The 25253-nt window shown below is 43.8% G+C and overlaps 1 protein-coding gene across 3 annotated transcripts; it reads right to left on the reverse strand.

Annotated features, from left to right (window-relative positions):
• Window positions 1–74: 74 nt before the first annotated feature.
• Window positions 75–23822, reverse strand: S100Z (S100 calcium binding protein Z). Of its 3 annotated transcripts, XM_046905475.1 has the most exons (4): window positions 23622–23822; window positions 4678–4869; window positions 2501–2658; window positions 75–1411 (listed from the first exon to the last, which is right to left on the reverse strand). In XM_046905475.1, the coding sequence occupies exons 3-4, from the start codon at window positions 2639–2641 to the stop codon at window positions 1256–1258; spliced, it is 297 nt and encodes a 98-aa protein (XP_046761431.1). In that variant the 5' UTR covers window positions 2642–2658; window positions 4678–4869; window positions 23622–23822; the 3' UTR covers window positions 75–1255. The 3 variants fall into 3 exon arrangements, with proteins under 3 accessions (XP_046761431.1, XP_015132839.1, NP_001289127.1); XM_015277353.4 differs by lacking the exons at window positions 4678–4869; window positions 23622–23822 and adding an exon at window positions 3637–4339; NM_001302198.2 differs by lacking the exon at window positions 23622–23822 and having other exon boundaries at window positions 119–1411; window positions 4678–5001.
• Window positions 23823–25253: the final 1431 nt, after the last annotated feature.

Here is a 25253-nt window from a genome sequence, read left to right on the forward strand (position 1 = left end):
TGATGTCCGGGGGCCTGGGGTTGTTGCCTAATAGGGCATATCTTCATTGAGAGTTGTTCTTATTTCACCACTTACACAAACAGAACATCCTGACTTTATTCAAACACCTTTTATTACAGTTTGAACTACTAACAGAACAACAAGAACAAAGAGAGCTCTCCATGCAAAGCAAAAGCATGACAACCTGCCACTGAGGACTGCAGACATTTGGAAGAATGTTTAAGCAGGAATTTTGATATAGATGTATTTAAGTCCGTGGACAGATTAGCACTGAAATGGATCGTCCTTCTCCATCCATGCCTGGCCAGGGAGTCCCACTGCCTCCTTCTGTGCCACACTGATGTAGGGATTTGGATCTGCATGAGATGAAGTCATTATTCCATCAGATGACTCACATGATGAAGCTGTACCCTGGGATCTCATCATGACATCCTCCACAAGTGGTCCTCTAAAACCCTTCTCTTATGGGTGCCAGATTAGTGAAGGCAGCAGGCATTTACCTTTCCCCTGAAGACCTGGTTCTTCCATCAGCATTCAGAGCAGCTCGCTGACTAAATCCCTTATGCATTTGAATAATTTATCATATGAACAAATTAATTTGTGCTGAATGAAGAGCTGGACTGCTGAGATTGCAGTAGTGCCCACACAACAGAATGGAAGCTGGGGAGGTGGGGAAAACGAACCCATAACCATGGCACACAGTGCCATCTGCTTGGGTGGATGAAGGGAGCTGTGGCCATGTCTGAAATACAGGAGTGCAGGGAGTACAGAGCAGCATCCAACAACTGGGTTAGAATGAGCAGAACTGGTTAAGAACCAAACAATTTTGTGACCTGTAGAAAGATGCCTGTCACAGAATGACTGAAAACTCAATTGCAAGTTTTACAACTCATTCCAGATTTTCCATCTCAGAAGCTATTTAAGTAACATTAATGTTCCTTTTATACCCCACCAACAGTTATGAAATAGAAATCTTAACTCCTGCCAAACAGTCTGCCACCCCAGGCCTGGACCAGGGAACTGACAAAGGTGTATTACAGCAGTGCAAAGGCTGAAAATACTAACAGCCAGACCTCAGGTAGTGTAAGCTGCCTTTGGTCCAGCTTACACCAGCTGCTGATCTGGTCCACAAGAGTCTTACAGCAGTAGCAATTGGAGTGATGATGGTTTGTGTTCACCAAATGCTGATGAGCACTACCTAGCTAGTCGTGGCTCATTGCATTTGTGACCAGAAGACCGACTGTATCTGGCATCATTAAAATCCTTCTTCTAGCTGTTCTTCAAAGAAATCGTTACAAGCCACAGTCAGAGTTGCAACCAGAGTCATAAATTCATTAAAATCCACTTCATTGTCTTTATTGGAATCCAGATCGTTCATAATCTTATCAACAAGGTGAGGATCGTTTTGGCCCTGAAAAGAAAGGAAAAAAAAGAGTGACTTAGTTGTGTAGATGTTGAGTGCATAATTACAGCAGACCAGATGGTACATCACAGCCCAGGTGCTATGAAATACAAGAGTGAGGGAGCTATGCTCCTGGATACTAACATACCATGAGGCACAACATTAAAAACACAGATCTGGAGCCCCAGAGCTGCACAGTAACAGAGACTGGAGACTGTGCAGCTCTTAGGAGAGATACAGGTACTACATGGGTACAGAAATGGACCAAACAGATTTGAGGAGCTGCTGAGCATGGATATATTTTGACATGTCTGATCTGTAACACGTATTTCTCTACATCATTCCTAATAAGACATGTTGTTCAGAAGTGGTTGTATTATACCTCCAATGATCACATTCAGAAGGTCTCTACTTAACAAAGATCACATCCTACTCAGTCAGAGTAAGGGCAGCCAGTCTCATAATAGTGAATCAGTAGCTAAGATTAAAAGAAAAACCCATGCAAGGAAATGTATACAAGGTATAAAAAAGTCCTGCTGACGGCAATGGGTTTCACAACAATACTTGCAATTCCAAGGATACAGAAAAGAACGATTATGAATCAAATTATCATTCCATAAAGCATCAATGCTGCATAATGAAGAACATAACAAATGTGTAAGGAAATCAACATGAAATGCTGATCACTGGGAGGTTTTCTTAGAATCTCTCTGCAGGGCAGACAAGCAGCTGTATTGTTTGCAGATTCCCACAAACCTGTGTAACAGCTGTCTATGATGCAGTTATAAGCCTCTAGGAATATGACAGACCTTGGATCCCACACTGTATGATTATGGTATGCAAACTGCTTTCTTGTCTGCTGAGAGCTAGTTGCTGGAATTGATTCTTTGAAAGACATATTCTGCCTTTTCAACTTTCCACTTTTCAAACAGGATATTTGATCTCATCTCCCTCTCTCCATCTCTGCAAAGACAACTGTCACCTGAGAGGCTGTGGCAGGATGTGCGCAGTGTAAGGAGATGCTGTTCCTGAACACTTTGATAGCTGCTTATCCCACCTGAGAAGCAGAAACTTAGAGACTCAGGAGCTGCATCTTACACAAAGGAAGTCAGTGAGCTCCCTGCTGAGGAGTTCCTTGAGTTCTCTTTTGCTCAGCTTGTATCTGTCACCTTCTTTGCCAGAGTAGTGATGAAAAATCCTGATGAAGGTGTTCATGGCATCCTCCAGCGGAGTGGACATGGCAGTGAGCAGGAGAGCTGTGGGGCAAAAACCCAGAGTCAGCAACACGGCAGAGGAACCAAAGCCCTGACCTGGAGAAAGGATGAGAGCTAGCTGGGGATGGGCGTCGTTACCAGCACTGAGAAAATGAGTCTTCAGCTGATCCATCCTGCCATGTGCATGTGAACAAGGCTATGTTATTAAAAAATAACAATAAAACTGGGGGCTGGAACTAGATCACAGAATTACAGAACTGTAGGGCTTGGAAGGGACCTCTAGAGATCATTGAGTCCAGCCACCCTGCAAAGCAGACCCCCTACAGCAGGCAAACGAGGATGAAATCGAAGTCACTTCCAACCCAAGCCATTATCTGATTCTATGAAAATAAAATATTGTCTTAAATTCATTATCATTTACTTCTAAAAGGTACAGAGAAAGGAAAACCCTTATTTAAGATAGGGTTCTACTGCACATCCACTTGCTACAAAAAGAAACCTCTTGCACCCATAGCTGAAAAAACAAACACGACGAAGGCACCACGCTGCTCATTCAGAAGTTTCCACAAGAAATTAGAATCAACAGAAAACAGTGGCTGAGCAAGACATGCATTTATACAGGATAACCCTGACATTTCCATGGTGGTTGGAGAAAAGTCACTGATGATAAAAATGTGCAAGAGTAGGGGCATCAGCTCTTGCTTTATTTGGTATTGGTTTGGGCTGTTTTTTCCTTTTATCTCTGTAAATTACTTGAAATAAGCAAACATAAGCTAGAGGGCATGTTTCATCAAGCATGCAGTAAGAAAAAAAGGGAAGCACCACTAAAACTGAGAAAAGACAGGAATGCAATTTATTAGTGGGTAACGAACATAAATAAAACCCTGAGAAATAGAAACAAGGTGAAAGGAAAAGGGAATAGTTGTTCTGATTAAGCCTCAGGAGAGAGCTTAAAAAGGCAGAACGAAACTCAAAGACTGGACTCATGAACAATATCACAATGCAAAGACCAAGACTTACCTGCTTTACAGGCGAGGTGAAGCGTTTGAAGAGAGATACTCAGATCAGAAGGTGATGGCCACCTTCTGTTCAAAACCCCCACACAGGCTCTTGTTTATCAGGCTGAGAGGGTGGATTACACATATAGGGACAGATGTATAATTGTCACACGGACAGGTCTTCTGTTTCCCTCTGCATTTGCCTACTGTGTGCAGTAAAAGTGCTTGCTCTAGATAGGTCACTTAAATATTCACCAGGCAGCACACAAGGCTGTGTGTGGACACTCAAGACTATTTTTTATCATTTAACCTCTTGCAAAAATGCATATCCAGAGGCCTGAAGGTAAAAATTAGGAAATGCAAACAATAAATGTAAGTCTGTATAGAATAACATATTCCATTTTCAAAAGCACCTTCCTAATCTCTCCACGCTCCTACAGCAGATAGCCTAAGTGCCTGGGCACTGGCAGCCCATCCTCAAGGATACCTCAGGAGCAAATGCAGGCTCGTGGTTGAGTTTGCACCAAACTCTTTGAAACGTTTATCTTTACTGTCAGGGATCTCAACAAGCCTAAAATACTGGCTCTTGTCAGACACAGTTCTTGCCATAGTACTCGAATCCTCTGGAAGAAACGAGGAAACCAGTTTCAGATAATGATGCTGGAACTGTGGTGTGCTCAGATCAGTGGACCTGAGTTAATTTTTGTCAACTCAGTTGGACTGAGTTCCAGATGCTCTAAGGAGAGCACCGTGGGTTTAGCACACAGCTACTCCACGCACGTATCTCATACCAGGCAGGAGATGCTTTTGCTCCTCTCTGCCCTCTGAGCAGATGACACAAAATGCCCATCACTTGGCTAAACCTGTCACCACACAGACATCCTCTCCGTGCTTCCATTTCTGACCTGGATCCCTGTGGAAATGCGGTGCAGTTCAACTTCTTTTAATAAGCAGTCTTCCCAAAGAGTTCTTACCCTGCTCCTACCCTGGAGACATTCCGTCCTCGCTGCTGATGGCTGGGGAATGCAAGAAGGAGCAGCTTCATCACAGTAGGCCTACTTACCACCAGAAATCCAAAATGGCCACAGTTTTCACGACAGTCACACGGAGCAGAAAGCTTCTTGCTTTGAGTTTGGTTTCTCTCCAAAAAGTCTTCCACTTGTTGCGTATGCGTATTCAGCAAACCAAAATGCACAGAAAAACAGCAACAGGAAACACAGCTGTGGCTGTGGCTGCTTCTCTCTCTTATCCCAGCCTGGAGACAGAGAAGGAGATGGTCTATGCTGGTGTTTCTGAAAGCTTCCAGACGCAAATAATTTTAAATGCCACAGCAGATCTCAGCCCACACCTCTGTCTGCCTCCTCTGCCCCCAGACGTGATGCCTCTCTCATATGCACTGTTGCAAGAAGCCTCCACAGTGGGAGGGGTCTTGGGCAAGGACTTGTCTGATGGGAAAAGACGTGCTCTGGGTGAAGGGATGCCACGCAAAATGCTGAATCCAGCAGTATGGGAGGTGACTGCATGTCAAGTGCTGCTTCTGAAGCAATAGGCAGGCTCATTTGGCTACAGGTCTCTGTGGACACACACAGTAATGCTTCACCTCCCATCACTGTGATTGTGATTCTCACAGGGTGGGGAGGAGGAAACATGTCAGCTTGAGTGCTTGATGGGGCCTGATGGAAGCCAGCCTGGATGTTGACCTATGAGAAGAAGAACCTACCACCCCCTGAAACCAGGTGAGTGCTGGGGAAGAGTGCCCTCCATTCCCCTTTTGTATGTGGTGAGGGACACTTGTGGTATCAGCTGCATTGCAGCTCTGCTACTCGCATCCTGGGCATGCACTGTGCCATTGTAGATGCTGAGAAAAAAAATATATTAAGGGAGACTGTTCCTTATACATCTACAGACATGAAGGGCTGTGATTCACTAATGACAACAACTACTGTTTAGAAATATTACTCAAATAAGCAGTAAAACACCTTTTTGCTGTTGTTGGCTTTTATTCAACGACATCTTCACTCACAGCCAGAAAGAAACATAGCTGCGTCAACACATATGTATACAATCCTCCTGTTTTTCTATGTATTAAACATATCCTCTGGCTTATGAATATTGCAAATTAATTATTTAAGCGGAGTCTACAGGAGGTGCAACTTTCAAGCAGCTCGTATAGTCTTTCACAGCCGCCATCCTCAGGACAGAAGAAAGAAGGGCTTTCTCTGTTGTCTCCAGAACATCAGCTCAATAATTTACACAGCGATACAATCTGTGTTATCTCTTTCAATAGCTACTTTCACTAAAGCTAATTGTGTAAGGAACTCTCTGTCCCATGTTGGAGGATTATATCTACACAAGGAGCAGCTACACTGAGCTTGTTTATTAAGATGTCCTTTCATTTGCTCTGCCCACCCCCTCCCTTCCCAGCTATTGAAATCCTCCTGCTGGTGGCTCCAGTGACAGCAGGGATCTCTCACTTCCTTGGAGGGCAGATCCCAGAAGGTACTCAAAGTTCATGATTGTCAATCCACTGTTCTGAACTCTTCGTCCAAAACTCTGACAATCATTTTTTGGTATGCTATCTGATAGGCACTGAAGATAACTAAAGGCACTGTGGCCTGAGAGAAGAGCATTTCTGTATCAGGGCAAGAACCAAGTATGTATTAGTAGCCACCACTTCCCCACTGATCCTCCCCTGCTCTCTGGTTTGCACCAGGGTGAGCACAGGAGCGGCAACAGAGTAGAAACATGGCTGATGGAGCAGAATTGCAGTGATAGGAGACATGGAAAAGATTGGTGCCTTCTTCATTCATTTTCACACTGCCCATGCCTCGTCCCACCTACTGCTCAAAGTGGAATGGTCACCAGATGAGGTTAGCCGTGCCTTTATGTTGCTAAATCTTAAAAACCTTCAAGGACAGAATTTTCAGAGGTTCTTAGGTAAACTATAGTTCTGCTGCATTACCTTCCTAGGGAAGGTGTAATGTTCAGTCTGGACATCCCAGGTTGTGAACATGGCCATTGGCCCTTCTTGTACTGCCTCCGACACCAAGAAGAAGTGACTTCACTGACTTTATAAATTCTCTTCAAATACTAATCATCCCTCAGCCTAACTCAAAAATAAACTAGAAAGCAGCCTGTTCTCTGACTTACCTAATCTAGTTCCATGTTTTTGTGTCTCCTTTATGTCACATGCTGGCCCCTTGCAGACTGCTCCAGCTGTGCCCTTCTCCTAATGAATAAAATGATATTAATGTGCACACTGCAATATTAAAGACTACACTGCAAAATTAATGGCTGTCAGCATCAGAAGGGCAGATTTTCCACGTGGCATGTCAAAAATACTATATTGGACTGAATTCTGTCATCTTTGGTTAAGCATTAATAGACGTGAGCCTTACAGAATGAGTAATGCATCTGACTTCACTGGAGGCTGCTGAGAGAGGTGAAGCCTGTTTCTTGTGCAAATCCGAGAAAAGACTAAACCAGCTATGAGTGATTCCTTCACTTCTAGTCGGAGTAAGCTAGAGATACACACTGGGTTCCCAGCCTCTATGGGTTGCACCTTCCCTCCTCCACGGGGGTGAAGCACTCAGACCTCAGGCAGAGAATCTTAATGCTCTTCTCTGCTTCTTAAGAATGACTGATACAAGACAACAGCCGTTCCCTTCCACAGACAAGGAGAGGTTTTGGCTTCTTGGATCACAGTGGTTTTCCCTTTGGTCTCTTCTTGAAGCAACATAATAGAGGATGTTTTTAAGCCAGAGCAACCTATGAAGTGACAGACTAAGCCACAATAAAATACTGCTCAATTTCAGTGGGAAAATTTCATACTTAGGGCATCTGGTTTTCAACATTTGCCAGAACACATGCGGGGAATATTTTCTCACAAGTAATTATTGTGCTGGGAAAGACAAGTCAGCCTCCCACCCACATCCCGTGATAATTTATTTTTCCCAGACTCACACTGCTTTTGGGATGCATATGTTCTGCATCAATGTTGTACCCCCAAAGTGGCAGAAGGTGTGACTGGAAACAACACGCAACACTGCAAGACTCAGAGGGACAGATAAACTGTACAGTAAAAAGCTTACGCTACATTAACTGGCCTAGATTAGAATAGAGAGCATATTTATATAGACCAAAGTGTTTACAAGAGACTTACATTTGAACCGGCATCTCACGTTGTGTTATATTGAGCATTTTTACATTTTTAGCATTGTTAGCATTTTCATTTGTATTCGGTTTCTGTGTCTGGCTGGTTGACTGATGTATCTCATTACATCAGGCATAAGTCTCTTTCCAACAAGTCTGGTTCACATCTCCAAGACTTTAAGCTGCTGTAACTGCAGAGATAGCAGAATACCAAAGAGCTGGAGATGCGGTGGACATCTCCCTGTCCCTGGAGATATTCAGGGGCAGGCTGGACCAGGCTCTAGGCAACCTGATCTAGCTGTGGATGTCCTTGTTCACTGCAGGGGAGTTGGTCTAGATGACCTTTAAGGGTCTACTCCAACTCTAAGGACTCTATGGTTCCATGATCTTGCTAATAGCTTTTATCACCTCAGTTTGGTGGCTTACTCTGTACAGATCTTTTCTGAGAGGTTACACTTCAAGGGCTGCCCAACTCAAGTTTACCCTGATCTCATTCATTTCTGAGTCCCGTGCTGAACAAGGCTGTATATATCTTTTCCAAATGCACTGATGACTTTTCATTTGAAATGTCTAGCCCACTGAACTCTGCTTGTTCCCACAGTGGTCATTTCTCTTAGCTTCTCATTTGGAACAGGAAATGAAGTGTTGCACGTGAGATGCAGAGTTGGGTCACCACCCACTACTCCCTTCTCCACCTCCTAAAATACAAACCTCCTTTTTCTCTGTGAGCAATCACCCATCCCTACGTTGTGGAAGTAATGTTTGATTGTACAGGAATTTACTGTTACATGGAAAATTGCCTAGAAAGCCTTAACTAACCCTAAACTGAAATTATGAAGTCATATTCTGGTCATATAATATTTTCTTCCTCTCAGGCCTCTGAAGCAGATGTGTCTACTACGTCATTATCAGCCAAGCCCTTTATTACTTTAATACCACCTGTCTACACTGAGAAAGGATATCAAAACAGTGTAAAATGCCACACAGTCAGAGCCAGCTCTGCCTCATACACCAGCATGGCACCCAGATAGAAGGCCAGAGCACAGCTCTCCCTGCTGTAACCAGAGAACATGCACACTGTTTCAGCTGGCTGTGCTATCTCACATTATGATATGTCACCTTCTGAGCAAAGCCAAGATAGCAATAACCCTTGTGATAAATCCACTGATGGATAAGAGGAACCCACCCTCCTGAGACATGCTGTTTCTGACCGGCCCATTCATAACTGTATCAACATCTAGCAGCCTTTGCCCTAATTCACTTCAACATCCAGTCCCTTCCACAAGGTTTTTGCAGTTAGGTACAGCTTGTGCTGCATAACCACTGGTAGCCCTCCTTACAGGGTGTGGTGCAGGTGTGTGCTGGCTGTGTCACAGGACTGTGGCCATGTCACCCAGCAGGTTGCAATAGATGACTAGGAAAATTCCTGTCCCCTTCACACTCTCCAGCATGTGTGGTTCTCCTCAACTGCCCTTACCTGAAGGGCATTTCGTGTCTGACACACGCGTGGGCACATGGGAAATAGAAGAGTTTGCCAATTGCTGGTAATGTGAAACAGGAAAGCTGATGGAGATGTATTAGTTAGTGAAGATGCCCTGGAAGGGCCCAAAGTGCAAGGGTACATTTTCTGCTTCGTGATGATTTCAACAGCACAGCTGATATTCTCCGCTACTGAGTGCTCAGAAACATGTAGGATACATGCAGACCCTTGAACAACGTCCTCTGTATGCTTTCATTGCTTTGTAATCTCAAGAAATCACATAACCACAGAATTGCAGGGGTTGGAAGGGACCTCAAGGGTCCCTTCGCACACTTCTCTGGTCTCAGGCTAAACATTCAGCAGCTATTAAATTTAGGAACAAGCTACTGGTGGCACTGAGCTCCTCCAAGCAGTGAAGGACCCAGCCCATGTAACTGCACACCTGCACGTATGCTTGGCCGTGTCATGCTGCATGGGTGGCCACAGAAGTGGAGCTTCTGCAGCTTTCCTATTCCCGCTGCTGTCTCTAAGCTGTGAGATCAAACAGGCCAGTTTTGAGATAAAAGGCAAATAAACTCTCCTTCCTTATCAGTAGCGCATTGAGACCAGACTGATTCAATATTTCTGGGTACTGTTGATATGAAGTCAGCATATATATATTTTAAAAAAAGAGTTAAATAATGTTTTCTTATAGTTTGTGTACAAACCAGTGAGAAAACCTTATTTTGGTCTGGGACTGCCCCTTAGTGTCTTGCTGAAGAACTGCTACTTCCAGATCTCAACTCCAGCAATGATTCAAACCTCCGGGCCCTGAGCTGCTCCGGGGCACCTAGAAGTGGTTCACTACTGCACTACTACAGCAAACTCTGCATAAGGGTCTGCATTATAAACCGCAAGCTAAATGAGAAGAAATATCATTTAAAAACACAGAAAAAGAAAATAAAAACCAATCTCCAGCTACTTGTGGCTTGTTAGCTAAAGCTACGAACTCTGCAGATAATTTAAGCGCTTAACGCCATTCAGTGTAACAGCTATGGGATTTAGGCACATGCTTTGTGGAACTCAGGCTGTATATCCCACTGATGAGAGGCAGGCAGGCCGCAACAGGCAACTGTGGAAACATCTGGCCCCTAATAGTGCGCCGCAAGCTCATCCACTGCTGTGAGAAAACCAAAGTTAAGTCCAATCCCAGTGGTTGGGTGGTGACTGGAAGAAGAAAGAACATGGTACTGTAGTATGTGCAAGAGCAGTTACAGAAGCAGACTGTAAGAAAAAAAGGATTCTTTCCGAAATGCAATGGGATAAAGGAGTCTTAAGAGGGATTTTGGAGGCAGGAAGGTATTCAGGATGTAGAACAAGTACCTAGGGAAGGTGAAGCCATAGAAAAGGACCTAAGTATTTTCCAGGTGTTTTCACTGTGGTGGAGCTCTCCCACAGGGTGGAGAAAGGTGGAGGAAGATGTTGTAGGTCAAATCCTCACAACAAGCAGAACAAGTTGATAGGACTGAATGGTGTCCACCCCAGAGCTGTAGAGGAACTCGAGGCGGATGAACCATGCGCTCTGCCTGGGAGCCCTGTTCTGAAATCTTATTTGGGACTGCAGTGCAGGAACCAGGCAGGGAGAATGTCAGTGTGCCCTGCAATACCCAGAGCGATGCTGACAGTAAATATACTGTTCAGAATAGACAAAGAGGAGTCCAGCCTCAAAACCAGAATGCTGGGAACATGAATAAAAATAATACACTGGGGAAAAGTAAAAGGAAGTCATAGCTCACATCTGCTGTTGTTCCCTGGAGAAAACCATGAGTGGATGACTTCTCTCATTATAGTCTACCTTGTTTGCAGAAAGTATTCCTTGCTCTTAAAGGAGCTAGGATGCCTTGGCATAAGAGGAAAAGTCTCATACAGATACACAAGTAACTGAAAGATAGGATATCAGGAATAAATTATTGATCTCTACAAGCGAACTGAAACCACCGCTGGAATTCTGCAGGAATCTGCACTATTCAACACATTTATCAGTGATCTGGGAAGAGTGGTGAATAATGAAGAGATAAAGGTTTTTTGCTGACATAAAACTGTACACACAGAGCAAGTGAAAATGTTGGCCCAGTAATAATCTGAAAATAGACGGGATTGGGAAAGAAATAGAAAATAGAACAAGTAAACTAAATAAGTGCAAAAGGGCTGTCTTGATCCATACGGTGGTGGCCCTGCTGTCCTCAGCTTATGAACAGTAGAGCAGGATTGGAAAAGGTAAGGAGAAGAGCAGCAAAGAAGATCAAAAGCAGTTTTAATGTTAGAAACAGATAATTACAGAAGGTGTCTCTGCCTGTGGAAGGAGATAACAGAGTGAGTATAGGACAGAAGTCCATATAGATGAGAGTAGCATGGGAAAGATGAGCAAGATGTAGTTGTTTGAGGTGTTCTTCAATATAAAAATAAGGAGAAACCAAAATGAAAAGAAACTTGCTCAAAATAAACTGAATAGTATTTCTAATCTGTCAAACTTCTTGATTTGACAAATTCCTGGAAAATATTTATTGGTAACTTATAAATATAAAAGCTTGTGTCATCGAAACATCTTCAAAATGCAAATCACTGGACATGTGATGAGCATTCTGGGCAAGTATCGCCCCTGCCACATGCTTATCTTTATCCTTGGATAACATTGTCTGATACCACTTCTAGCAGGTTACAGGGCTAGTAACAGCTTTTGTCTAATGCTGAAGGCCAGTTACAGTTAGGTAAAAACATCTGTCCCAAGAATAATGTGGAACAAGCTCTTGTTCTGATAGTGTCTGCTTTCCTGGAGGACTGTACTGTTTAGATGACTGTCTCACTAGTTTTGCAGCAGGGAGAACATTCATTAAAATGTTCAGAGCAGACCCAACAGCCATTTCCAGGATTAGACCACAGCAAAGCAGAGCTCTGGCGGCAGGAAGCACGCATGGCCCTTCCTGGATGGCCTCATTGCTGATATAGCTACAGGTGCTCTGAGGAGTCTGGTCCAGAAGAGTGGATTTTGGATGGCACTAGGAATGAAACCTGACTGGCAGTACAGGAGCAATGCAAGTCCTAGCAGGAGCCAGGCAGATTGTTAAAAAAAAGCTGATGTAGAGTGAGAGCCAGAGGCAGGTGTTTGTGTGGAACAATTGGCTTAATTTTCTTTAAAAGACAAGGAAATGGGGTGGTTGTTCTGTGTTTAAAGAACACCATAAATAATGGCCCAGAGGCATGTTGCATGCACGTGTGAACTACAAACAACAGAAATGCGAGTGGGAACTGAGGAAGCCAGGGGGCATCATTATCTCTTCACATCTTAGAGCTTACCTAGAATGTGGGGCTGTGCGTTTCACTTCCATTTGGACAAGAATAAGCAGCACTGTGCAGATACACTCAAGTAACAGCCAGCCCCTGCTGTGGTGCCTCTGTCCCTCATCTGGCAGAGCACAGCAGGAGCCCCCAACCCCACCAGCCCTGCCAGTGCCTCCTCTGAGCCCCAGGCCAGCAGCTGGGTTCCTCTACTGAGTCACACAACACCATAACCCTGCAGGCTGCATGGCGCCCTCCTGACCCACACCCCCACCGTGCTTCAGCTGCCTCGTCAGGGCTCACTGCAGATTGTGAGTCATACATACCTCATGATCTTGCTCTAGACTATATTAATTGCACACGAACAGTCTGAATGGACTAACTTTCAGCAAACACTTCTAATGCACAAAACCAATGACATTAAATAAAGTCAGAAGAGAAGAAGTAGACACAAGTGACTGTGGAACTACTACTCATCCAAACAAATCACAACCAAAAATGTGTTACTAAAGTTGGAAATAAACTGGAATAAAATCCTTGACGTGGATTACAACTGGTGAGTTAAAGTTGTGACAGAGAGAAGGCCCACAGAACAATTAACTGCTTTGTCTTGGTGCCACTAAAAGTGGTCATCGTATCTGCTGTGGAAAACAGCAGTTGTGCATCAATCCACTTTGAAATTTACTGCTCTGCTGACTTCTAAAAGGATGAGTAATATGTTATTGCTCTTACCCTGTACTTTCCAAGTAGCTCTATAACAAAGCCTTGAAAGAGATGGTGTTACATTCACAGAACTTCCTTCCATCTCCTCCCTGCCACACTGAATCACATTCCACCTTTGATTGGTGGGTCTTCTTTTTACTTCAAAGAGCCACACATCACAGTTTAAGCTCTTATGAGACACAGAACACTGCGGAAGTTACATGTGAAGTCTTTTATTTCTGTGAGCTTTCTATATTCATTACCCAGTTTAATAACAGACGATATCTTGTGAGAAGCACATATCTCGGTGACAAGGAATTTGTTCATAATCAGAACTGTATGAATATTTCTTATTTGCTTTTCCAAATATTTGGCTAAATACCTTAAGAAATGAAAAGGAGTATGTCACTGACATGCATACTCTGTAGCATTTTTTTAATTTAAGTTTTTATTTTCTTTGCAAACATTTTTTTCTACATTTTCCCCAGTGATTTCATTCAAAATCAGGCTTTATAATTATTTGAAGTCTTTTCCAAAAGAATTCCTTTGGCATTGCTTAAGGGTTCTTAAAATATTCATCATCCCTCTGGTATTTCCAGAGGAGGGAGGACAATCTGACATAAAGGTCAAGATTGCTATTAAATTAGATTTCATGTGTACTTTTAGTGATACGAAGTGCTGCCATCCATAGACTAAAAACTGTGATGGCAAAATGACCATCCTTCCTTGCTGTCATCTGGGTCTCAGCGGATCCAAATGACTGGCAGGCTCTTGGGGCAAAAGTACATTCTATCACCTTCTTCCATTGCGTTGAGCTAGATTTTCAAGTATGTTCCTTTTGGTAAAAATATGCAGATATCCTCATGACTCTGACTTTGTTCAGAGAGTGGAAAAGATACACTTTTTACTTAAGAAATACATTTATTTCTTATTTAACTCCATTCTCAACTTGTGAAGAAACCTGAGTTACCACTCTCATAGAACTGTAGAATCACAGTATCACAGAACCATAGACTGACAAGGTTCATAGAGCAGCTTTGGCTGGAAGTGAACTTAAGTATCACACAGTTCCAATCCCTCCCATTGGCACTATTGCCACCCACCAGATCAGTGCATCATCTGAAGTACTTAGGCCTGAGCAGTGGGCCTCGAACCAAAGATGACCTCTAGATGAATCTTATAACACAGCATTATATATCATCAGTATGGAATCATTAGTGAAAAATGTATGATCATTAGCAAAATACATATCTTGGACAAAACATCTCATGATCTAGCTTAGATAAAAGGATATGAGATCTAGCTTAGATAAAAGGATATGAGAATGTATTAATCTTTCCTTGTTTAGAAGCATAGTGTCAAGGCCTACTAGTACACAAACTTCCTTGGTTCCTCCTTGAACCCTGGCCAGGCTCGAGGGAGAATGAAACCAGATGTTTCCAGCTAATTGTAGCATAAGCTTGTTTATTCAACAATATAAAAGCTGGCCTCTCTTTTAGTGAAGTTGGAGGCTTCACCTATGAGTGAACTCGCTGCATAGGATCTCCCAGTTGCTGGGAAAGGCTCTCCAAATCCTCATTGTAACCAGGGCTCCCCAGTGGCTGCAGATCTGGATGATGTTCAAGTATTAGGGCAATTGATGATGCATCTTTCTTAATCACTGTCGCTATCCTCATGTAGTAACGGTTAGGTGCATTGTCTTGTTCTGTTTTATTCCTGCTGTATCATTTCACTTATTTACTCATTGCCTTAAGTTTAAGTAAAGATAAACACACTTCTTTAACTTGGTGTCTGTGACCTTTGTGCTGACCCTATCCATAGCAATACACCATCCAACCTGGCCTTGAATGCTTCGAGGGATGGGGCATCCACAGTGCCTCTGGGGAACCCGTTCCAGTGCCTCACTACCCTCTGAGTGAAAAATTCCCTCCTAGCATCTAATCTGAATTTCCCACTATTAGTTAAAACCATTACCCCATCACTATCTGTCCATGTAGAAGTCAGTCTCCCTCCTGTTTATAAGCTCCCTTTTAGCAATGAAAGGCCACAATGAGGTCTCCCTGGACCCTTCTCTTCTTCAGACTGAACAAGCCCAACTACTGCAGCCTGCCATTGTAGGAGAATGCTCCAGTCCACCAGTCATATTTGCGGCCCTCCTCTGGACCCTCTCTAAGAGCTCCTCGTCCTTCCTGTACTGGGGGGGTCCCAGGTCTGGATGCTGTACTCCAGATAGGGACTCACAAGAGCAGAGCAAAGGGAAACAATCATCTCCCTCTCCCTGCTCGCTCACGTCCTGCTTTTCATTCACCAGAACTCCCAGGTCCTTCTCTGCAGGGCTGCTCTCAACAAGATCTTCTCCCAGACTGTACTCGCATCTGGGACTGCAGTGATCTAAGTGCAACACCTTGCACTGCACTTGGTTTTGTTGACCTCATTAGGTTCATGTGGGCCCATTTTTCAAACCTCTCAAGGTCTCTCTAGGGGGTGTCCATTCTACTATATCAACTGCACTATGCAGCTTGATGTCGTCAGCAAACTTGCTGAGGGTGCACTCAATCCCACTGTCTGGGTCATTGATAAAGATGCTAAAGAGCACTGGTCTCAAGATAGACTGCTGGGAGACACCACTCATTACCATTCTTCACTTAAACATAGAGCTGTTGATCACAACCTTCTGGCTGTGACCATGTAGCCAATTCCTTATCCACTGAATAGTCCAGCCTTCAAATCCTAGCTTTCCAATTTAGAGATTGCAGAGTTAGCTGTAGCTACATTGGCCATGGTAAACATGCATTAAGTTTTCAGCCAGGCATTTGAAGGTAAAGCAACATTTCCACGCTAGCAATCTTCACATGGGCTCAGAAACTGTGAAAATAAAGAAAAAAATCATCTATCACAGATAATAAACTTCTGCATATCATACTAGTTCAGAAAGCTGAGGATTACAGGAGGTAAACAACAATATTTTTTGTTCAGATAAGATTACACTTGGAAAAATTCGGCTTAGCAGTGTTTTAGATCAAAGAATGGGGAGACTGAAAGATGCTATGAGAATATCTTGCTTCAGAAAGTACCCTTCAGAAGCCCTGTATCTCTTCTTAGCAGCCTGCTTCTCTGATCCCAAGCTTAGCAGGGATATTTAATATCAGCTGTTAAGTCCTTCTCTAGCATCTGATTTGTGTGTTTTGAAGTGGTGAATTGCAGAACTATCTGCACAGCACAGGGAAAGCTGGGTTAAGTCTTTCATAGTTGTTCATGTTAAAGAAGATGTGCAATATCAGTTAGGCACAGAAGAGGGAGCATTTAATCATGGTATTGTTTTTTTCTTACTGTTCTTGGTCCAACATGATTCTATATTTAAAATTCTTTTCCCTTGAGATGCATCTGATGAACATCCTCAGCCAACTCCTAAATATCACCAGTATCATCTTGGGCATACAGCTTGGCTGATACAGTCTGTGTATCTCTGACTGCTGTCTGAGAAACCATGATCCCACATCATGATTTTTGCCCTTTTTCTGCAGATATTTTGGTGAGTATGATATCCATATTATAAGTCTTCTACTGATAGGAATTTAATATGCAAAAGCGAGGGTGCATGTTCACAGGGAAGGCTCTGCTCCATGGGAAAACCCTGCACAGAAAGCCAAGGAGGCACCAGCACCTCCAACTTAAATGCTGCAGCTTTGGCTTCTCGTATGAGTGCTGGAAGGAAGGATGCTCTGGGAGGAATGAGGGGAGCTTCCAGACTAGACTTACACAGCTGCCTCTGTACCGTCTATCTGCCCACACAGGATGTTTAGATACCAAAGCAGAGATGTGTCTTGTCTCCCTGCGGAAGTGCCAAGGAACTGGAAGGAAACCTGAGATTGACCAATCCAGCACAAAGGCACTATGAGTTCATGTAGCTCTGTGCTCAGTATGGTGACTCCAGCAGGTAAACAAGCCCCCCAGAATGGTCCTGTGGCCACAGTGCCCTGTAGGCACCATTTTTCCCAAGCACATTCAATAGGTCTAGTTCTGTATTTGTTGGTGTCTTGTGACAACAAGTGACTCTGTGGTTGGTATTCATACCACATACTGTTTTAAACTTAAACTCAGAATGAAAGAGAAAAGGATCTTGAAACAACAGGGCTGCTAACATGTCTTTTATTTGAAGTCTTGCTATCTTGATTTGTGGTGTAGACAGTGGCAGCCATCTTTAGCAGCAGAGCTGGGCACTGCCATTTCCCCACTTCTGGCTCTGCTCCACAATGTCCCACATCCTAGGCCCAAATTTTTTTGTTACCTGCACAAAACCAATTGCACTAATCATAGACTTGTAGACTCATAGAATCATAGAATGAGGGACCCCAAGGGTCATCAAGTTCCAACTCCCCTGCCACAGGCAGGGCCTCCAACCTCCATATTTAATACTATACCAGGCTGCCCAGGGTCCCATCCAACCTGGCCTTGAACACCTCTGGGGATGGGGCGTCCACAAGCTCTCTGGGCAGCCTGTTCCAGCATGTCACTACTCTCTTGGTAAAGAACTTAAAGAATTCTTCAGACAGTGGTCCAAACAGCCCCCTGACAAGCAGCCTGCCAGCACTACCTTAGAGCATGCCATCATGCTCTCCATGGCCAATCCTGGTAACCAAAGGACTGTAGAAGCTAAATGAGGCTCCTCAGACTCAGCTACCCAGTCACAGTCCAGCAGCAGTTCAGGCATTTACTGTGGAGTGTCGTACTCTCAGGTACTGTTGTCTTTCCTTGTCTGTTTCGTGGCTGCCGATTTAACCACATGCAGTCACGTTGGGAGCTTCCAGGTAACCAGCCCAGAATACACAACACAGTATTCATAAATTATGACAGAGTGCCTCCATAATTTCATTGTACAGTTGCATTTTACCATCAAATCCCTCTTCATAACAATGGAATCCTCCACACGAGCTCACACGCTGCATCACCACAATGCAGCCCCATCCCTGGAGGTGCTCAAGGCCAGGTTGGATGGGTCCTGAGGAGCCTGGTCAAGTATTAGAAATGGAGGTTGGTGGCCTTGCCTGTGGCAGGAGGTCCCTTCCAACCCAAGCCATTCTATGATTCTATGATGATTCTACAAACACAGCAACCTCTGGCCTTTCCAGTTGGCACATGTTGTACCCCTGAAATTACATGTGGGACAGTGATTTAACCTCCAAAAAAGCCCACATTTGAATGAGATACAGAATCACTTGTATCCAACATGCTATGAATTTGTGTCTTGTCCTTAATATTTTAGACTGATGCACATTACTCAGTTCATCCACTCACAGAAAAAAAGATGGATTTGCCTGACTGAGGATTCAAGACAAAATGTCAGGAGGTCAGGCGTGTCAAGCTGAAAGTGTATGCTGGTCCTGAGCCACATGCCAGTGAGCATTAGAGCATGATGTTCTCTTCACAGCCCACACTCTCCTGAGTCATCTATTGCTTCTTTTGTTTTCTTCCTATACCCCTCCTTTCTGTCTTTTGTGAATGTGTGACATAGGAGACTGCTCTGGAAACTCCCTTTACACATTGTATCTTTTATTTATTTTTATTTTAGTTATATAAGCTAATGATTTCCTCCTACTTTTGTAAATTATTATTTTTATTTATTTATTTATTTATTAAAGCAGGGCAGCCTCTCCAAAGAGAAGAACATATCCTTTGCTTTCCTATGTTAGTTTTCTCGGTGCTCCAACATGCAGACCCAGGCCTACTACAAATTTTCTCTACTTCCCTGCATACCACAGTGCATGAAGTGATAGGGCAGTCACCCTCACAGACATTCAGCCAGGAGCAACACAGACCCTATTGCTAAAACACCGCACTAGAAGTACTTACTGCCCTGGATTTAGACCCAGTATAGACAAAATCTGAATGTTGTTGGTAGTTGTCAGCAATACTTCCATGCACTGCTTCCTTCTTCTGAGTGGTCAGAGAGCTGACAAGCACTCTAACTTGGAGTAAATCAAGTGAACTGCACTAAAGGTTCATCTCAGACATGCAGACCACACAACTCCCAGCACTTTGCCTCTTCCAGGTGAGGTAAAAAGCACGACTGCAGTCACTGAAACAAAGGCAGCTGCTAAATGCAACAGGCAGCCATCCTCACATGTGCTAACTCATGCTGGTTCTCAACCAGAGCGCTTGTTGCTTGATGGATGCAATATTTGACCAAATGCCATCAGTCATGGACAGCAGTTCCCATAGAGCTATCTGGTTTCATGCATCTGTCTCGGGGCTGGAAGTTGTTACCCTACTAGATCATTTCTCTTAACTCCTTAATGCAGATCGGTTGCGTGCAGACTTTTGTTCTCCTCCCACACTAGGTTCTCTTGCTTCATTATACAGGTGCTCACTAATGCTTATCACTGCATATTATTAATACGTTCAAAACAAACAAATGAATGAGGTTTAGTCCATGCGAAGAGCATGCTACCAGAAAAGTGTGCTGCTAAAGCACTCCAAACATTTACGTAACTTTTGCTGTGGACCTGTCCTTCACAACCAGAGTAACAATCCCATGGAGACCACATGGAACAAATTTTACCTGCAAAGGTGCTACCTCTGGGTTACAGTCCCCTTAGGGTTCTTGCTATCGTGGCTCATCAGGGATTGCACCAGTTTTCTCACGTGGATTGTCTGCTGTAGTCTGCTGTGACAAAACAATACCCAGGTGAGTGTTAAGCAGCTTCACACTACATTCAACAGCTGGCAGCATATGTGACAGGAAAGCAGCTTGCACAGAGAGATGGCACTGGACACGTCCAGCCCAGAAACACAGGAAAATCATAATTTTATTTGCATTCAGGTGTGCAGCCTCTCTACTGAAGCACACAAATTAGAACTTGGCCCTGATAGAACTTATTAACTCAGTAACAGCACAGATCATAGCATCACGGGTCCAGTGAAACATTTGGGTGAGAAGGAACTTTGAATACCATCCAGTTGCAGCCCCTCTGAAATGAGCAGGGACACTTCCCACTGCATCAGGCTGCCCAGCGGCCAAGGTTCAACCTGGCCTTGGACAATTCCGAGGATAGTGTGTCCATGAGGTCTTCCCACAGCTTTCTCTTCTCCAGGCTGAACAAGCCCAGCTCCCTCAGCCTTTCTTCACAGGAGAGGTGCGCCAGCCCTCTGATTATTTTCGTAGCTCTCCTCTGGACCTGTTCCAACAGCTCCACACCTTTCTAGAGCTGGAGGACCCAGGCCTGGACTCAGTACTCAAGATGGGACCTCACAAGGGCAGAGCAGAGGGGGACAATCACCTGCCTCTCCCTGCTGGCCACTCCTCCTTTGATGCAGCCCAGGATACTTTGGCCTTCTGGGCTGCAAGTGCACACCGCAGCCTCATGTCCAGCTTTTCATATCTAAATACTTCTCCACAAACTGTCCTCAATTGACTCATCACCCAGTCCATATTTGTGCTTGGGATTGCCTCTTATTATTGCTGAATTTCGTAAGTTTTGTATAGGCCCTCCTTTCAAGTCTTTCATGATCCTTCTGGATGGCATCCTTTCCCTCTAGTGCCTTTCCCTCAAGCTCCACTCAGCTTGGTGTCATCAGGAAACTTGCAGAGGGTGCACTCAATCCTACTGTCCACATTACCAACAAAGACATTAAATAATATCAGTCCCAGTACTGACTGTCCTGTTTGCAGCTGGGATAGAGTTAATTTTATTCCAAGTAGCTGGTATGCGGCTGTATATTGGATTTAGAATGAGAATAATATTGGTTACACACCATTGTTTTAGCTGTTGCTGGGCAGTGCTTACACAAAGCCAAGGATATTTCAGCTTCTTGTGTTTCCCAGTCATTGAGGAGGCTGTGGTTGCACCCAGCTGGAAGGGCACACAGCCAGGATGAGTGACCAAAGGGAAGGGTGGCCAACAGGAAATTCTATACCATTCAATGCCGTGCTTAGCAGTGAACCTGGGGGTAGTTGGTTGGCAGTGGGGAGCTGCTGCTTATGCATCAGTCAGTGGGTGTTGAGCAACTGCATTGATTGAATCACATTTTGCATATTATTTTATCTTTGTTATAATTATGATTCCCCTCCTTTTCTATCCTGTTAAACTTCCTTTATGTCCACCCAATGTTAACTTCTTTTTCTAATTCTCTCCTCCAACTTCTTGAGAGTGAGTGAGCAAACAGCTGTGTGGTGCTGTGCTGTCTGGTGATCAAACCACATTGACCCCTGAGGGACACCATTCATCACTGGTCTCCACCAGGACATTGAACCACTGACTGCAACTTCTTGAGCATGATCATCCAAACAATTCCTTATCCACTGAGTGCTCCATCCATCACATCCATGTCTCTTCAGTTTAGAAATAGAGATTTTGTGTGGGACAGTGTGAAATGCTTTTCACTAGTCCAGATAGATAATCCCAGGTAGATACTGTCAGCCTTGACTGGCTCTTTTCAGGTGTGTGAATCACATCAACAATTGCAGGTGGTTTGCAGGCTCTAGCACTGCTAAAATCCTACCTACCTCCATGTACATACAGGGCCAACTACCCCTTTCCTCCTTCCCCCAGTCAGCACAGAGCTAGGCTAACAGGGAAGCTGTTTGTAGCCACACTTAAATGATTGTGAAGTTTGTGTCATGCTGACTGCCACTGGAACGGTTAGGTGTCATGGACCCAAGTCACAGTGTTTCTGCAGGGCACTCGATGCACCCTTCACAATCACTAGTATTTCTTCCATTATCCAATGTATCTCCACCTCCTTTGGCCTAGATAACAGGGAGCTGACTACATAGTCATCCTGTTATACCGGTCCTGCCAGCAAACAGAGCTTGGAAAATATTTGTCTCTAAGTCTACAGAAAGTTATTGACACTGAGAAAAACGACAGTGCTTCATTCCCAGGAGAGCTACATGTTCAGAGATGTGTCACACGTCTACGGTCAATATAAAATGAATGTTAAAATTGTTGGACCCAGATGGTATTCAACAAGGATTACTGTGAAAACTCAGGAATAGAATAACTGAATTCGTAACAGTAGCACATTACCTCTTGCAGAAATTGCACTTGAGTTCTAGAAATCAATGTCTTAATCTATAATTAAAAGCAAGTTCTGTAAGGTCCAAGAGAGTGTGCTCCCATAAGCCAGATATCTTAACTTATATCTATACTTAGCAAATTAGTGGAAGTTATAGCCAGAGCCATCAGTGAGGAATGTTTGCGTCTTTTGAGGAAAAGCCACCATAGCTTTTGTAAAGAGAAGTCTGGGCTTAACAGCTTTTTGGAGTTCTTGGAGGAGGAAGGACACACATGAAGACGAGAGCAGATACAGTCTACCTGGATTTCCAAGACAGGAAGCAAAGGGCAGCAGGAAAATGTTTGGTCTTCACAACAAAGGGAGCTTACCAGTGCAGTGCTGGACCTGTTCTGCACATTAATAACTGATCTGAAAAGGTTTAAGCAGTGAGGAATAAAAGTTTGTTGAAGACACAAGGTTAGTCAAGACAATAAGGACTTCAGCAGACTGCAAAGACTTGCAGAAGAACTTTGCAACACTGAGCAATGAATTGATAGATGAACTGAGTATAAATAACTGTAAAGTGAGCTGCATAAAGAAAAAACAGCTTGCTTTATAAAATGATGGGGGATAAAACTACTGTAATCACTCTGGAGTGCCATACTGAATTACAAGCAGTGCCATGAAAACATCAACCCAGTGCAGATTAAAAGACGTAATAACAGAAGAATCAAATGTTGGGAAGTGTTGGGAAAATAACTGGGAGTAAAACAGCACTCATCACTCCATCATCTGTGGCTTGGATATTGTATATGGCCGAGGGACAGAGTAGAAGAAAGAAAGGAAATTATCACATGCTGAATTGTGTCCAAACTGGAGTGACTGAGTTGGCCAGGAAGCCTCAGCCTGGAAAGTAGCTGAGAGGGGAAATGTGATACCGGCCTACAAAATTGCAACAGGCATGGACAAGGCACTCATAGACTCATGCACAGACTTTTCTTCTTTAAGAAACAGGTGCCATCAAGGCACTGATTCAAAGCAAGTAAGGTGAGTTTGATTTTCACCGCAAAACAACTCACTGATGTTTCTAACAGACCAGCCATATCAGACTTTAGGAAACCCTCATCCTTCAGTAGCTGGATTTTGTGAGGGCGCTTGTCTCAGTTTTTATTCTGAGGTCCATAGCACACTGCTCTCATGATGGTGAAACGTGACGACCTTCCCCAGCCCCATCTTATGTGAATACGTCATGTTGTCCATGTGCCCAGTTCAGCAGTTCTGCTGCCTTCTGGCACAGTTACCTGTCCCAGGGCATGGTGAGCAGGTGGTGGGCCGTGGGTCTGTGCCACCAAAGCCATTCCTACCTTCTCACACGGAGCTTCACTGCTTGCTGCTTACGCATTAGGCAGAGGCCTCGCAGCTCCTGTGTTTCAACTTGCCTTGCAGATCCACAGTGTGAACTGGTGCTAACAGTGAAAGACGGAGGCTGCTTCTCTCCCTCATGCTGAGCCAATCCCTCAGCAACCAGACAAGTGCTGTTACATGACGAAATAAACGTTTGCCTCACTCTCTACTCCAGGTTTAACTTTAAATGATTACTCTTCTCTGATCCAATCCACTACAAGGTCACACATGCCTGTGATAGCATGAGGGAATGGTGTGATCCAGCAGCCAGGGCAGAGCATGCACTGCATTACAGCCTATTAGCAGCAACACATGCTTGAGCTGTTTGTGAAACCATGACAGTGTGCACATAAATTACAGTGATTTTGAGTTCCTTGACACTTAAAAAGGACTGTTTTTATAGCATCCAAACCTTCTCTCAGCCATAGGTGGGGAGAGTTTTTTTTCCCACCTTTTAGTGTTCAAATTGCAAAGTTAGCACTGAAACTGCTCAGAAGTCATTTGCTATTAGCTGAAGGTGACCACCTTCGTACCACCTAGTCCTGCTTGAGTGTATGGTTCCAAAAAGAGCCTACCAGCCAGTTTCACCTTCCTGGGCTAACTGTTCTTGCCCCATCTCTGTCTGGCTGCATAGGAAATCAGCTGTCAATTCAAATGTCCTTAATTCAGCTAAGCACTACATTTCAGTAGTGCTAGTTTTCTGCTGAATCAGCCCTCTAACCTTTCCTACTCAGTTGCATAACACCAATGCCTGAGAAAGGAGGGGAAGAGAAATAGGATCGTGGCAAGCCAACTTAAGATGCTCTTCCAGCACTCTAACCATAGGCACATTTTATTCTAACTTGCAACCTCTTTTATTATCTTCTATGCCACAGATAGCCTGGCCTACCTGCCCACTTAATGGGAGCAAAATTAACCCTTCATAAATTCAGGATAGGAACTTGCATTGCAGCTATAGATGGGAAAATCTGTATTGAAAACAATGCCACTGTTTTATTAAAACCTTGCCACAATTTGTCATTGTTTTGAGCATTAATAAAACAAGAAAACAAAACAATCCTTATATAGGTTTCTCTTCTGTATCTGCAGATTAGTTTGCTGTTTATCATACTTGGGTCAAGGCACAGGAAGAAACGTGCAGGATTGTTTACCTAGAAGATAAAGATCTTAAAAACTGTTGGGCATTTGATTATTGGACATCCTTGGATCACAGTCTATCATCCATGTTGTGTACCTACCTTGTCTACTATGTAGACAGTCACAGATGCTTTCAGGTCTATGTTTTCTAGTGTACACAGTAATTATTAACAGGCCACAGCTTTCTCAGAAGTATACTTTCTGTGGCATGGACTTATCTACATTCACAGTTGCTTTGAGGTTCTAAGTACAAAATAATAATAATAAAAAAAGCTGCTCTGGTGCAGCTTTTTTGATTCATAATAGATCCTTCAGAGGTCACTTCAGACACTGATGTGTCATGGTCTTATCCATGACCACAGACACTGATGTGTCATGGTCTTATCCATGACCACAGACACTGGCATGGCCTAATCCACAGACTTGGATGCTGCAAGGTGTACCTGCTGTGACAC

Source organism: Gallus gallus, chromosome Z (assembly GCF_016699485.2).
Source record: "Gallus gallus isolate bGalGal1 chromosome Z, bGalGal1.mat.broiler.GRCg7b, whole genome shotgun sequence".
NCBI lineage: Eukaryota > Metazoa > Chordata > Aves > Galliformes > Phasianidae > Gallus > Gallus gallus.

What these genes read in the sequence shown, in the direction of transcription:
- S100Z (XM_046905475.1), bottom strand. Translation starts at nt 2,641, where the DNA reads ATGTCCACTCCGCTGGAGGATGCCATGAACACCTTCATCAGGATTTTT. An exon ending in AGCTCACTGACTTCCTTTGT is followed by an intron (nt 1,412 to 2,500) that starts GTAAGATGCAGC and finishes CTTTCTTTTCAG; the next exon opens with GGCCAAAACGATCCTCACCT.